This window comes from Hyaena hyaena, unplaced genomic scaffold, assembly GCF_003009895.1.
Source record: "Hyaena hyaena isolate Hyena2069 unplaced genomic scaffold, ASM300989v1 scaffold_63, whole genome shotgun sequence".
In the NCBI taxonomy this organism is placed as follows: Eukaryota; Metazoa; Chordata; class Mammalia; order Carnivora; family Hyaenidae; genus Hyaena; species Hyaena hyaena.
In genome coordinates this window covers 2,227,079-2,239,948 of record NW_024080695.1, presented here as the reverse complement: position 1 = coordinate 2,239,948, position 12,870 = coordinate 2,227,079, and the positions used below count along the sequence as shown (strand labels likewise).

Below are 12,870 nucleotides of genomic sequence, written 5' to 3'. Positions count from 1 at the left end.
AGTGTGGACGTGTCCATCTGCTAAGTGGCTTTAATCCTTTCTGGAGGGGAAGGACCCTGATCGCGGAGTGGTGCTCTCAAACAGGAAGCCTAGGAAGGGGCTACTCGGTAAAAAACTTGGCCAAATCAATCCTTATTCCGTAACCAGGACTGAGTCCCCACCCCTACCCCGCAAGTGCTATGCGCTGGGCTCAGCATTGTACGTACATCTTGGTGTTCAGGGGGAGGCTCAGGCAGCACCTGGCAGGCGCACCGAGGCTGAGAGGGGGGTCCCTGGGCCCAGAGATCAGACTCTAAGCCATCCGGGCGTTTTGTTGGTTTGCAGAAGTGCCTCCTCCTAACCCGAACCCAGAGCCACGCGAGACCCTGCGGAAGGTTAAGAATGTTCTAGAACAATTCAAATCCGGCCAGGATTGCCCTGAGGAGCCAGCGTCCTGGGGTCTCTGCATGGCATCCAGTGGTGCGCGCTCCCCAGACACGGAGGGGCCCCCCTTCTGCTTGGACGCGGGGGCCGACGCGGGGGCCCTGGGCTCGCTGCTGCTGCTCCTGGACGCGCCTGGGTACGAGGCCCGCCTCCGCGGCCTGTACGACCTCTCCCCGCCGGCACTGAGCAGCCTCGGCCTCGCCGACGAGGAGGAGCTGGCCGGGCACCTGGGGCAGGCCCGCGGGGCAGCCAAGAAGGCGGGCCTCCCCATGGCCCTCGCCAGGATCTGCTTCCTCCTGGGGCGGCTGTGTGTGCGGCGGCTCAAGCTCTCCCAGGCGCGGGTGTACTTGGAGGAGGCCCTGGGGGCGCTGGGGGGCCGCTTCGGCGACCTGCCCCTGGTGGCGGCCGTGTACGCCAGCCTGGCCTCCGTTCACCTGAAGCAGAAGAACAGAGACAAGTGCGCACAGGTGGTGCTCAAGGCCGCGGCCCTGCTCCTGGGGACGCCGGGCCACACGTGCGGCGCCGAGGCCGAGCCGCAGCTCCTGAGGCTGGCCCTGCGGAGGGCCGTCGGCTGCCGCAGCCCCCAGGCCGAGGCCCGGGCCTGCTTCCTGCTGGCCAGGCACCACGCCCGCCTCAAGCAGCCACGGGAGGCCCTGCCCTTCCTGGAGAGGCTGCTCCTCCTGCACGAGGCCTCGGGGTCCCCGGGGGCCGCCTGGGCCGCGGACGGCCACCTGCTCCTGGCCGACCTCTACGGCCGGCAGTGCCTGCCGCGCTTGGCACTGGGCTGCGTCCGGGCCGCCTCGCTGCGGCCGCGGGGCTCGCTGGGCGGCGCGCTCCGGGCCGCGGACCTGGTGCTGCGGAACGCGCCCCCGCTCTGCCGGCCGCCCTCCCAGGCCGCGCCCCACCTCCGGCGGGCGCTGGCCGCCCTGGCCCCGGGCGCGGGGCAGGCGCTGCGCGGGCCCCTCTGCGCCTGCCTGGCCCGGCTGCACAGCGGCCACGGCCAGCACGCCAGGGCCATCGCCCTCATGGTGCGCGCGGCGGAGGCCGCCGGCGGCCGCCTGGCCGTGACCTACCTGGTGGAGCTCGCCTGGCTGCACGTGCTTCACGGCCAGAGCCCCGCGGCCCTGGACATCCTCGAGTCGGTCCTGGACGCGGCGGCCGCCAGCGTGGAACTGGAGGGCCTGATCGCCAACATGGCGGCCGTGGCCCTGAAGACGCTGGGCCGGACCCGGCCGGCGGCCGAGGGCTACTACCGTGCTCTGCGTGTCGCCAGGGCCCGGGGCCGGCGGAGGGACCAGGCGGTGGTCCTGGCCAACCTGGGGGCGCTGTGCCTGCAGGCCGGGGCGGGGGGCCTGGCCCAGCACTACCACCTGGAGGCCGTGAAGCTCTTCTCGCGGCTGCCCAGCGGCGAGCGCGGCGAGGACTTCACCCGGGTGCTGCTGCGGCTGGGCCGGCTGTGTACGCGCAGGGCCCTCGCCCAGCAGGCCAAGTGCTACTACGAGTGGGCCTTTCTGGTCGCCGTGGAGACGGACCACCTGGAAGGTGAGTGTCAGCTCCCCCCGCCCCCCACTCCTCCCCGGGTCGGGGTCGGGCTCAACGGCTTCCTGGAAGCCACGTTTTCTTTCCATTTCCGTCCAGAGCGCGCCCGAGGTTTTCGACTCGGAGGCGAGCGGTGGTTTTTCCACCATCCGGAGTGTCGAATGGTGGGAACCTGCCTTTGAGGCTGGCCGTGGGGTGGCTCTTGTGGGAGCACGCCGGGCTCTGGGCGGGTCGCAACCGCAAACAGTCCCCGTGTGGTCCTCATGGGGGGGCAGTATTCATCGTGATGATGGGTGCTCCTGGCCCCGGCTGGTGGCACCTGCATGTTGAGGAGGGTTTAGCCTGGGATGGGATGGGATGGGATGGAGGGCAGCCCGTGCAAAGGCCCTGGGCCATGCAGGGAGATGCAGAGCTTGGAATAGGTGCCTTGGGTGGTGGGTGGTGAGAACCTTGGCTGGGGGGCCAGGCAGGGCCAGGGAACCCAGGCTGTGGTTTGGCCTTTTCCCCCGAGAACACTGGGGAGCCATCGAGGGTTGTAGAACACTCGAACGCTCACTGAGCCTGGAAGGGGATCCTCTGCATCTCCAGAAGGGAGCAAGGGCTGGGTCCCCAGATGTGCCCAGTGGCCTTGGGTAGGTCCTGTCTGTCCCCCCTGCCCCACGCTGAGCCTCGAGGGGACTGAGGGCCACTCTGCTCCTTTTGAGTCAGTTTTGGTGGGTTGCGTCTCCCTGCGTTCATCCCTTCTATCTGGATTGCCCTTTGTTGGCATAAATCCCTGCTCCTCTCCTGTGACTCTTTTCCTTCCGCCAGCCTGGTGCCAACATCCCGCGTTCGCTGCTGATCCTGACCATTTATGCCTTTTCTTCTTAGTCTGGCTACAGATGAGTCCGTTTTGTTCATCTTCTCAAAGATCTGTCATTCAGTTTCATTCGTTTCCTCTCGTGTTTTTCCGATTCTCAACGTCACTATTTAATCTTTCCTCTTGAGTCTTCATTTGCCTTCCTTTTGCTTTGGATCTAGTCACTTCCTCTCTCGTTCCTTAGGGTGGAAGCTTAACTTTCTCACCTGAAATGTTTCGTCTTTTTTAAGGTAGCCGTTTCCAGCTGGAAAGTCGCTCTAGACACGGCTGCCGGCACCCCGTAGGGTCAGGGTCGGCTGCGCTTTGATTTCCGCTCAAGTCGAAGTTCCTCCCTGTTCCTGTTACAGTTTTTCCCACGAGCCCCTGGCTACTTGGGAGCGCGTTCTTCACGCCCACGTTGGCGTATTTCCCGAACTCCCGTCCGTTACCGATTTCTGGTTTTGTCCCACTGTCGCCGGAGACCAGGCTGTTCCCATCTTCGGTATCCTCGACGGCGACCCCTTTGGTGGGAGGGCGCTCGGCCGTTCCCAGCCGCGCCTGTGGCTTCCTGAGGGAGCGCTGGCTCCGGAATGCCGGCAGCGGGGTTTGAATCGCAGCCCCACTGCGCGCGGTGTGCTCGGGACCTGGTCCTCAGCTCCGGACTCGGTGCAGCCCGTCGGCGTGCTGTGAAGGCAGCCCCGTCCCTCATCCCGGGAGGGGTTCGTGAAGCGGGAGCGGGCAGCCCGGTGCAGGAGCGAGGCTGGGAACACGGGGGGCTGGGACGCGTGCGACGGCCCGTGCCGTGCCTGCGCCGTGCCCCCGGTGCTGGGCTCCTTGGCTCTGCCACCCGGGGCACCCATTAGCCTGTCTGGACTCGGTTTCCCCACGGCGCTGACCCCACCGGAGGCATGGAGGAGGCAGGCACACGGCGGGGGCCCTCGAAGCCTGCGACTGTCCCTGCCGCGCGTGACGGTGACGCCCCCCCCCCTTCGTCTGCCAGGCCAGCTGCGGGCCGTCCAGCGGCTGTGTCACTTCTACAGCACGGTCGTGCCCAGCGAGGCCCAGTGCGTCGTCTATCACGAGTTCCAGCTCTCGCTGGCCCGCAGGGCAGCAGACAAGGTGCTGGAGGGGCAGCTCCTGGAGACCATCAGCCGGCTCTACCTGTCCCTGGGCACCGAGCGGTGAGCACTGGTCGGGGGGGGGCCCTGATCCTGGGGGGACCCCTCAGGGACCTCTTCATTCCCTAGCTGGCTGTCCCACCTCCTCCCCCGGGGCAGGGCGTCACCCCCCCCGCCCCCATCCTGTGTGACGCGCACACTGACCACCCTGGTCAGAACGGGCCCAGCTGGGGACTCGGAGAAGCAGGGAAGGAGCCTGGTTTCCACAGGATGTGGGGGGCGCCTGCCCCTCACACTTGGGCCTCAGTTTCAGAGTGGAACCACTCAGATGTGGTTTATCAGTTGATGTGGATGTGGCTGGCCTGGGGACCCCCCCTTTGGAGAAGCATTGATCAAGGGTCCCCAGGCCAGCCACGTCCACATCACCCAGGAACTTGCTGCCAAAGGCCTCACCCCAGACCTGCTGCAGCAGGGACCCTGGGGTGGGGGGTTGGAGACCACTGGCCTGGGCGTCTCTAAATTTCTGCTCGTGAATGTGCAGCCTGGGGGGGGTGGGGACAGAATGGCCCCCTCCTCGTCCCTGCTTCCTTCCAAAGAGCCTCCTTTTCTTTGCCGGGCGGGCTGAGCCGGCGGGCGGGCGCCGGGAAGCGGCGGCTGTGGCCGACGGGCGGCCGGCCAGGAGGGCCCGCTCTGACGCCCGCTCTCCCCCAGGGCCTGCAGGTCGGCGCTGGACTACACCAAGCGCAGTCTGGGCATTTTCATCGACCTCCAGCTGAAGGAGAAGGAGGCGCACGCCTGGCTGCAGGCGGGGAAGATCTACTACGTCCTCCAGCAGAACGAGCTGGTGGACCTGTACCTCCAGGTGTGTGGCAGGGGGGGCTCGCTCTGTGGCTCCTCCCGCGGGGCACCTGTGCAGCCCCCACCCCTGGACCCGCACCGCCCAGCGTCTTCCACAGCTATCCAAGCCCCCCGGGAGCTGAGGCTGTGCCCCTCACCATGGCCACCACCGTGCTGGTACACAGCAAGTGCTCAATAAGTGTGCGGATGAAACGTCCATTCTGTCCTGGCGTGTCCCCTTAAAAAGCCCAGGTGTCACAGAAGGCCCACTTCCGGTTGCATTCCAAGCATGACATGACTTGGAATAACTTGAGAGACTCGTGGGGCCGATGAGTGTTTTCACTTTCGAGCTCCTGCTGTGTGGTTCCGTGGGCCAGGGGCTGAGGGTCCCAGGGCTCACGGCTGACAGGGCGCAGGCGCATCGGGGCTGCGGGCAGGGGTGCGGTTGTGCACAAATGGGGCGGGGGTGAATCCGGGCGGCTTGAGGCGCAGGTACATGGGGCCAGTGCCCACCTGGGTGGAGGGCTTCCCGGCAGAAGGGGCATCGCAGGGGCAGAGGCCGGAGGCTCACGGGACTGCCAGCAGGGGCTAGGCCACTCTTGTCACTCAGCTGGTGTTTGCTGAGCACCTATTATGGGCCAGGCACCGTGCTGGGCCCTGGACGCGGCAGAGAAGCAATAGCCTCAGTCGTCTGCTGGGAGAGACGGGCAGGTGTGGCCAAGGGACAACAGCGGCCGGGGCGCCAGAGGGGAGAATGCCAGCATCGGGGTGGGCGGCAGCGCGGAGGCACCTCTGAGCGGGCTCCCAAACTCCTCACCAGCCCCTGCGGACCGCCGGCGCCCTAGCTGGGAGGGCCTCCCCGTGGGACGCAGCGGGACATGACGTCCCCACTACACAGGGACTGAACAAGGCCAGTCCCTCTGGGAGGGCTGAGAAGTGGGACAGGAAGGAGTCGCCGGCGCAGGGGCTGTGGGTCCTCGGGTGGCCTCGAGGGTCTGGGGGAGCCTGCGGGGCTCACGAGACCTCTGCTCACCCGCAGGTGGCCCAGAACGCAGCCCTGTACACGGGGGACCCCAGCCTGGGGCTGGAGCTGTTTGAGGCGGCTGGGGACATCTTCTTCAACGGGGCCTGGGAGCGGGAGAAAGCCGTGTCCTTCTACCGGGTGAGCTGGGCAGTGGGGGTGGGCCTCGGCGGGGGGCTTCTGCGGGGGAGGGCGGCAGAGGCCTCCCACCCAGAGGGAGGGCAGCCCCACGCACTCACTGGCTTGGTGGTTTCGCCTGGGATGATCTTGACCCCCACCCCCCGCCTGCGAGGGGCAGAGGAAGGAGAGGCCGCTTGAGGGGCGGAGGCAGCTTTAAGCTTACAGCACCTGAAGCCTCTGGGAGCCGAGCCCTGTTCCATTCTGCAGGGGGGGAAGCTTGCTGGTGGCCCAGGGCCCTGGGGCTGTCAGGACCTCTCTGGGCCGGACAGAGATACCGCGGCATGGTGGGGGGGACGCTCCCTGCGTGCGTTGGGGGCTCTGAGGGCCGGCCGCGGCGGCGGCTGAGGCCTGACCCACCCGCCCGTGCCACAGGATCGGGCCCTGCCCTTGGCCTTGACCACGGGGAACCAGGAGGCCGAGCTGCGTCTGTGCAACAAGCTGGTGGCGCTGCTGGCGGAGCTGGAGGCCCCCCAGGAGGGTCTGGAGTTCGCCCACAGGGCGCTGGCGCTCAGCATCACCCTGGGTAAGCCCCGTACCCCACCTGGAGGGCGGCTCAGAAGGCCAGAGATGGTGGAACCCAGCCCGTCTGCAGGCCGCCTCTTCCGTGCAGGCGGCCTGGGATGCCCCCGGGGACGGCCTGGGGCCACTCCGGACGTGTCACACTCACTGAGTAGCTGGGCTTTCCCTGCCAGCTGACCGGGAGGGCCGGCCAGTGTGCCCCAGAGTCTGCACACCCAGCTTCTCACTGTGCCCTGTGCGTGCCCGTCTGCGTGCCGCCCCTTACGCTGTTCCCAGCCGGGCGCCCCCGGCCCTGGCACCCACCTGTGCTGTTCCGAGCCACCTGTCTTCCCCCCAGAGACAGGGCGGGCGTGCAGCCCCCACGGTGCTCACCTGGCGACTGCCGGGGGTTGTGGGCACGGGGCTGCCGCTCACCCACCAGGAAGGGTCTGTCCTCACGTGTGCAGGTTGACAGGAGCCCCGGGGTTTCAGGGCACAGACTGCCTGGCTTTGGGACCCCCACCTCCCGTCCCGCCTTCCGGGCGCCACGTGCAGGCACAGAGCTGGGGCGGACAGCGGGCAGGCAATACTGGGCCCATTGTGCAGATGGGAAGAGCAAATCTCAGGACAGGAAGCGGCTGGATTGGGTGCCGGCACTGGCCTGAGCCCCCACCCCCGCGGCCATAGCCTCACGCGTGCACCCTCCCGCGTCCCTAGGGGACCGGCTGAACGAGCGAGTGGCCTACCACCGGCTGGCCGCCCTGCACCACCGGCTGGGCCACAGCGAGCTGGCCGAACACTTCTACCTCAAGGCGCTGTCGCTGTGCAGCTCGCCCCTGCAGTTCGATGAGGAGACGCTGTACTATGTGAAAGTGTACCTGGCGCTGGGGGACATCATCTTCTACGACCTGAAGGTGGGTGCGGGCAGAGGGGAGGCGGGGCTCGGGCGCTGGCCGGGTCACCTCCTCCAGGAAGCCTGCCGCTGTGGGCAGAGCCACTCCTTCCTGGAATCCTGAGTCCCCTTGAATCCTCACATACCCCGCAGTTTGCAGCGGGGAGGCCGCTCCGGGCAGCCTGGGGGCTCAGTTCCTGCCCTGTGGGGTCTGGAGGCGCTGGAGCAGGGACCTCACACACCAGAACCTGGAGATGTCTCCATCGCCCCCTGCAGGGCAGAGGCCCCCATCTCCCCACCCGGCCCAGGGGCTCACCTCTCCCTCCCCGTCCTAGGAGCTGGGGTGGCGCTAGGGGACCCCACTCTGTTGGTAGCCCCACCCCTGCCCCCGCCCGCAGCCTTGGCTGTGCACTGATGACACCTGGTGGTCACACGTGGCCACTACAGCCTCCTATGTCAGAGCTAGGGGGCTTTGGGGAGCCTGTCGGCAGTGGTGGGTACTGCAACTTAGTCTCACCACGTTCCAGGCTGTGTGTCCGGGACTCAGTGTGACCCAGGCTCTGTGACCCAGGCTGTGATCCCAACTCTGTGTGGTTGGCTCTGTGCCTGCTTTACTATTCTGGAAGAGTGGAGCCCCCAGGAGGCAGGGAGGAGGCTGAGGCCGGGCAGGGTCAGTTAATCACATATGATTAGCAGAGCTCTGTGGAGCCCCAGTGCCTGGGACCCTGGAGCCCACAAGCCTCGGACACTGTGACCCCACGTATCTGTATGGGCCCCAGGCTAGCCTCTGGGCCGTACCCTCCCCCGTGTCGGGGCCACGGAGCCTGGTGGTGGCGCAGGACTGTGGCCAACAGCACCCGAGCTCTTATACCCAGAGCCCCCTGTGGTCTGCGATGCGTGTCCCTGAGCCCTGGGCCAGCTGAGGGTGGGGTCTGCCCCCGGTCCCAGCCCCCATGTGACGGACGCCTAAGCAGCCCTGCGCAGGAAGGGGAAACGGGCTGGGGAGGCGAAAAACGTGCCCGAGGCGGGGGTCAGGGAGCCGGGCCAGGGGCGGCTCAGCCCCGAGGTAGCCGATCTGACACCCAGGCCCCGGGGATGGAGACCTCGTCTTTCCGCGGTGTCATTGGGCAGGGAGGAATGGGGAGGGCTGAGAAGCCCTGGTCCCTGAGCCCGAGGGCTGGGGGTCAAGTGCGCTTCCTAGCTGCAGTTGGTCAACACCACATCTGTCTTCACCACTGTGACGCCTTGGGGTCCCCTCAGCGGCCACATGCCCAGGAGGGAGAGAGGTCCCTCCGCACCCCCGTACGGGACAGGCCTGGGAAGGCGCCACTCTAGAGGTTGGGGGACCACGGGCACCTTCACCAATGGTCTCCCTGAATGGAGGTCGTCCTTACATGGGGCATCAGGGAGGAAAGAACGAGGCTTGGATAGGACAGATTGGGGGGTGGGTCCCATGTTTGCTGCCCACTAGCCGCTCCAGGCTCAGATGTGTGCACGCACATGCACACGCATGCACACACATGCACACACCACCAGCTCCCACCCACCCGCTTTGGCTAGGTGCTTAGTTAAGATGTCCCCTCCTCCAGGCAGCCCTCCCATTCCACCCCAGGCTGACTCAGGCACCACCCGGGGCTGCTGCAGGCTGCTGGTCACCGTGTGGTCAATGTGGCCCCAGAACCAGCTGTGGCTCCCGGCACTCACCGGGTCCAGTGCCTGCGAGGGGCTGGGGGTGTTTGCGGAACTGCTGTGTGCACCTGCTTTTTCCTTCCGGCTCCTCTGTCTGCGTGGGGGCAGGAGCCAGGGCTGCTGAACTGGGGCTTGTCCTCCGTTCTGGGAGCCGTCGGGAGCAGCAGAGGGAGGGCCGGGTCGTCGGAGAGGCTGGGTGGAGGGGATGGAGAGGCTGGCACGGAGCAGCCTCGGGGCACACAGGCTCAGCCCCCGCCCGCCCCCAGGGGGCGCGTTGGTGTCTGGTCTGGCCAAGCGCACTCTCTGCTTCAGGACCCCTTCGACGCGGCCGGGTACTACCAGCTGGCCTTGGCGGCGGCCGTGGACCTCGGCAACAAGAAGGCCCAGATGAAGATCTACACGCGCCTGGCCACCATCTACCACAACTTCCTCCTGGACCGCGAGAAGTCCCTCTTCTTCTACCAGAAGGCCAGGACCTTTGCCAGCGAGCTCAACATCCGCAGGGTCAACCTGGCCCCGGGGCGGTGCTGGGGGCGGGCGCCCTGGCTGGCCCCTGGGCCCTCGCCCTGAGGACCCCGTCCTCGCCTCTCCTAGTGTCTCTGGGAGGCTCGTTTTCTGGGAAACGGAGGCAGGGAGGGAGGGGCCCGATAGCAGTACATGGTTTTGCGACACTGCAGAAGCCCGCAAGCCCCCTCCCCTGCTCTGCCCCCCGGGGAGGTCCAGGGACCAGGCCCCGTCCTGGGTGCCCGTCTGCTGCTGTGAGCTGGAAGCGCTGAGTGTGACCAGCCATCTCCCCTGCAGCCCCTCACGGTGTGGCCGCAGGCAACTCCTGCCCCTCACACCCATTCAGGCCTGTCAGAGCGGAAGTGGGTGTGGGATTTCCTGGGCGTCTGCTCCCCCTGCCCCCCCGTGCCCCGTGCTGTGTGTCAGGCTCTGTGCTCTGCCGTTAATCCTCAAGCCAACCTCACCGGGCCGCGCCGTTGGGTCTGTTATTGTCCAAATTTCCAGTTGAAGAGGCGGAGGCACAGAGAGGGTAGGTGCCTGGCCCGCCGTCACACAGCAGGCAGGTGGGGCAGGTGGTAAGCACAAGCCACCTGCCCACCCACCTCACGGGATATGTCCGCGTCAGGACCCAGGGGCGGGTTTGTGCGTCATTGCACCTCCGCCCCTTTCTGCGTTCCGAAAGGAACAGAGCCTGGGGGGAGGGGAGGTGGCCCACAAGCTCCCTCACCTGAGTGTCCTCCGGCCCAGCCCCCCCCAGCCCTGCAGGCCGGGAGGGGCGGCGCTCCAGCCCAGTGGGGAGTGTGCTGCTGTGAGTGCGTCCAGGTGCCCAGAACCCTTCCCTTACAGTCAGGGAAACTGAGGCTCAGAGGGGCCGGGGGTATCTCAGTGGTTCTCACCCGCTTGGCACTGTTTCAATCCCCTCTTTTTTTTAATTTATTTTGTTACGTACAGCGAAAGTCACACAACATAAAGTTAACCGCTTAAACTGAACGACTCCGTGGCACTTCGTGCATTTAGAGTGTGGAACAGCCACCCGCCCGTGCCTGGTTCGGAAGCGTCTTCATCTCCCCAGAGGCGCCCTGTGCCTGTAAAGCCTCGCTTCTCATTCCCCCCCTCAAGCCCTCCTGTAGCAGAGGGGGAAACTGAGGCCGGCAGGGGCTCTCCGCCTCCCCTGCCCCCCCGCCTGCCTCGGGAGCCCGCAGGCCTGGCCCCGCTCGGAGGAGGCCTCCCACCAGGGGGCAGCAGAGAGCCTTCCAGAAGCTGGCAGGGCGTTGCTGCAGAGCCTTCTACCCGCGACCCCAAACTGCCTTCTCTCCGTCGGTCGGTCGCTGGGCGTGGAAAATGGGAGGTGGCCGCACTGTAATTGAAAACAGGACGACCCGATGACCCGCTCTGGGTGCAGCAGGCGGCGGCGGCACAGTAACCCCAGGACAGATGTCTGAGGTCACTGACCGCGGGGAGCGCCCCAGGACCCGGCCTGCGGCCCCCCGTGTCGGCTGCGACTGTTGGGCCAGGTCACTCGGGGGCCACCGCCTGCCCCGGGATCCGCTCCTTCCCTGACCTCAGGCGTGGCCCTCACCCCGCCCGCCGGGCCCGGCCCTCCGCGCCCCCGCCGGGGCCCCCTTGCCCTGGGGCAGCAGGCCTGGTGGTCCCGAGGGGAGGTTCTGTCCTTCAGCTCCTGATCCGCTCCCAGCCCCCCGCTTGGGGCCGGGGACGTGGGGCGAGTTCACTTCCCTGAGCCCCAGCTCCACGGGGGTTGAGGGAGGCTTCCTGAAGCGGAGGGCTCGGGGCCGACTCCTTCTGACGCCTAACACCACGGGACGCACTCCAACAGCCACAGAACTCTGAACCAAGGGCTGAGTCATCTGGTCGGGTCTCTTAGCTTCTCAGACCCTCAGTCTCTTCTTCATGTGCAACCACAACCAAACCTACTTCTAGGTCCTGAGGAAGAAGAGGGAGGAGCTGGGCAGTCAATCCCTTGTTTTCTGGCCAAAGCGAGGAGGGGGCTGGCGGCGGCCACGGGGGCCCCCAGTCCTGCCTGCCCTTCAGAGACCAGGGCCCCAGGCTGTAGACCCAGAGCCCCACACAGCCCAGGAGCCCCACTGCCCCGGCCACACAAGAAGCGGTCTCTGCTGGGTCCGTCGGTCACCTGCGCGAGCGGGCTCACCACGTACCTACTGTGCGTGACTCCGTCCGCTGCTGCAGGCCATGCTCGAGGCTGAGCCGTGCGGGGCTGAGGGGGGAGAAGTGGCCCCTCCAGGGGAGCTCCTGCGCTGGGGATGAGGCCACTTCTCGCCAGGGGTCCCTGGGGACTCTCCCGTCCACCTCCCCAAACAGAGAGGGAAGGCAACCCACCCAGGGTCACACAGCTCATGTCCTAACTTCAGGGCCCTTGGGGCTCCACCCCAGGTGGCTGTCCCTGCCCCCCTCCCTGGAACCGCCTCTGTCCCGGCACCGGCTTCTTACAAGGGACAATGTTGACCCAAGTGTAGGTTGGCCCTGGCTCTGGATAAGGAAACTGAAGCCTGGAGAGGGATGGCGACCATCTTGAGGATGCACAGCATCCGTCGTCCTCGGCAGCCCCCCCACCCGCGAACCAGGGCCTCTGTGGGGGGGGGCACCGTGACTGCCTCTCACAGTCCCTCTCTCGAAGGGAGAGGTGTGTCTCCGCCGCCCTGACAGCCTGCTGGGGCCACGTCGTCCGTGATCACATCTGTGTTCGGGGGGGGGGGGTCACCCCGTGCTGCCTGGGCCTCCAGCGCCTGGCCTGGGCAGGGGGCTGACGGCCGCCGGCTGCGCGGCTCGGGGACCCGGTCTGTGGCCGCAGGGTGGGGGTCTGCGCGGGCCCAGGCTGCGCCTCTCTCCGCCCCGCCCCTGGTGACCTGGAGGCCCCGCAGAGGCGCGCTGCGTGTGCCCGTGGCTGTGCCCTCCGTGAGCCCCAGTGTCCTCGTGCGTGGAGGGCGTGGGGAGAAGTTCCGCCCACGGGGTTAGGATGGTGGGCGCCTAGCGTTGTAACAAACGAGGTCCGGCTGGCCTGGGGCTCACGGGAAGGAGCGGGCCGGCAACGGGCAGCCTGTCAGTGACACGGAGCCGGGTTCACGAGGGGCCGCAGGGCGAGGGCTCCGTCAGTTACTGTTGTGACCATCTGTGTTATGGGGTCTCCCCCGATGGCGCTTTCCCCACACGGAAGGCAGAATCCCAGAATGGCCCTGGAAAGCCCCCTTCCCTGCGTCGGGGGCACGCGCGGGGTTTCACTCCTCGTGGTGGGCTATGTTCCGTGGAAGAGGTGAAGTGGTTTTGCACATGTAGTTATGCCTCATCCGTGGACAGG

The 12,870-nt window shown here is 66.9% G+C and overlaps 1 protein-coding gene across 4 annotated transcripts in view; it reads left to right on the top strand.

The window, feature by feature from the left end:
• The window catches only part of SH3TC1 (SH3 domain and tetratricopeptide repeats 1), a 42,794-nt gene extending 32,265 nt beyond the window's left edge, over nucleotides 1–10,529 (top strand). For all 4 annotated transcript variants that reach the window (XM_039232080.1, XM_039232081.1, XM_039232082.1 and 1 more), the window contains 7 exons: nucleotides 325–1,965; nucleotides 3,801–3,981; nucleotides 4,630–4,780; nucleotides 5,795–5,917; nucleotides 6,329–6,479; nucleotides 7,172–7,368; nucleotides 9,348–10,529. In XM_039232080.1, the coding sequence (XP_039088011.1) occupies nucleotides 325–1,965; nucleotides 3,801–3,981; nucleotides 4,630–4,780; nucleotides 5,795–5,917; nucleotides 6,329–6,479; nucleotides 7,172–7,368; nucleotides 9,348–9,605 (2,702 nt within the window). In that variant the 3' untranslated portion in view covers nucleotides 9,606–10,529. The remainder of the gene's footprint in view (nucleotides 1–324; nucleotides 1,966–3,800; nucleotides 3,982–4,629; nucleotides 4,781–5,794; nucleotides 5,918–6,328; nucleotides 6,480–7,171; nucleotides 7,369–9,347) is intronic.
• Nucleotides 10,530–12,870: the final 2,341 nt, after the last annotated feature.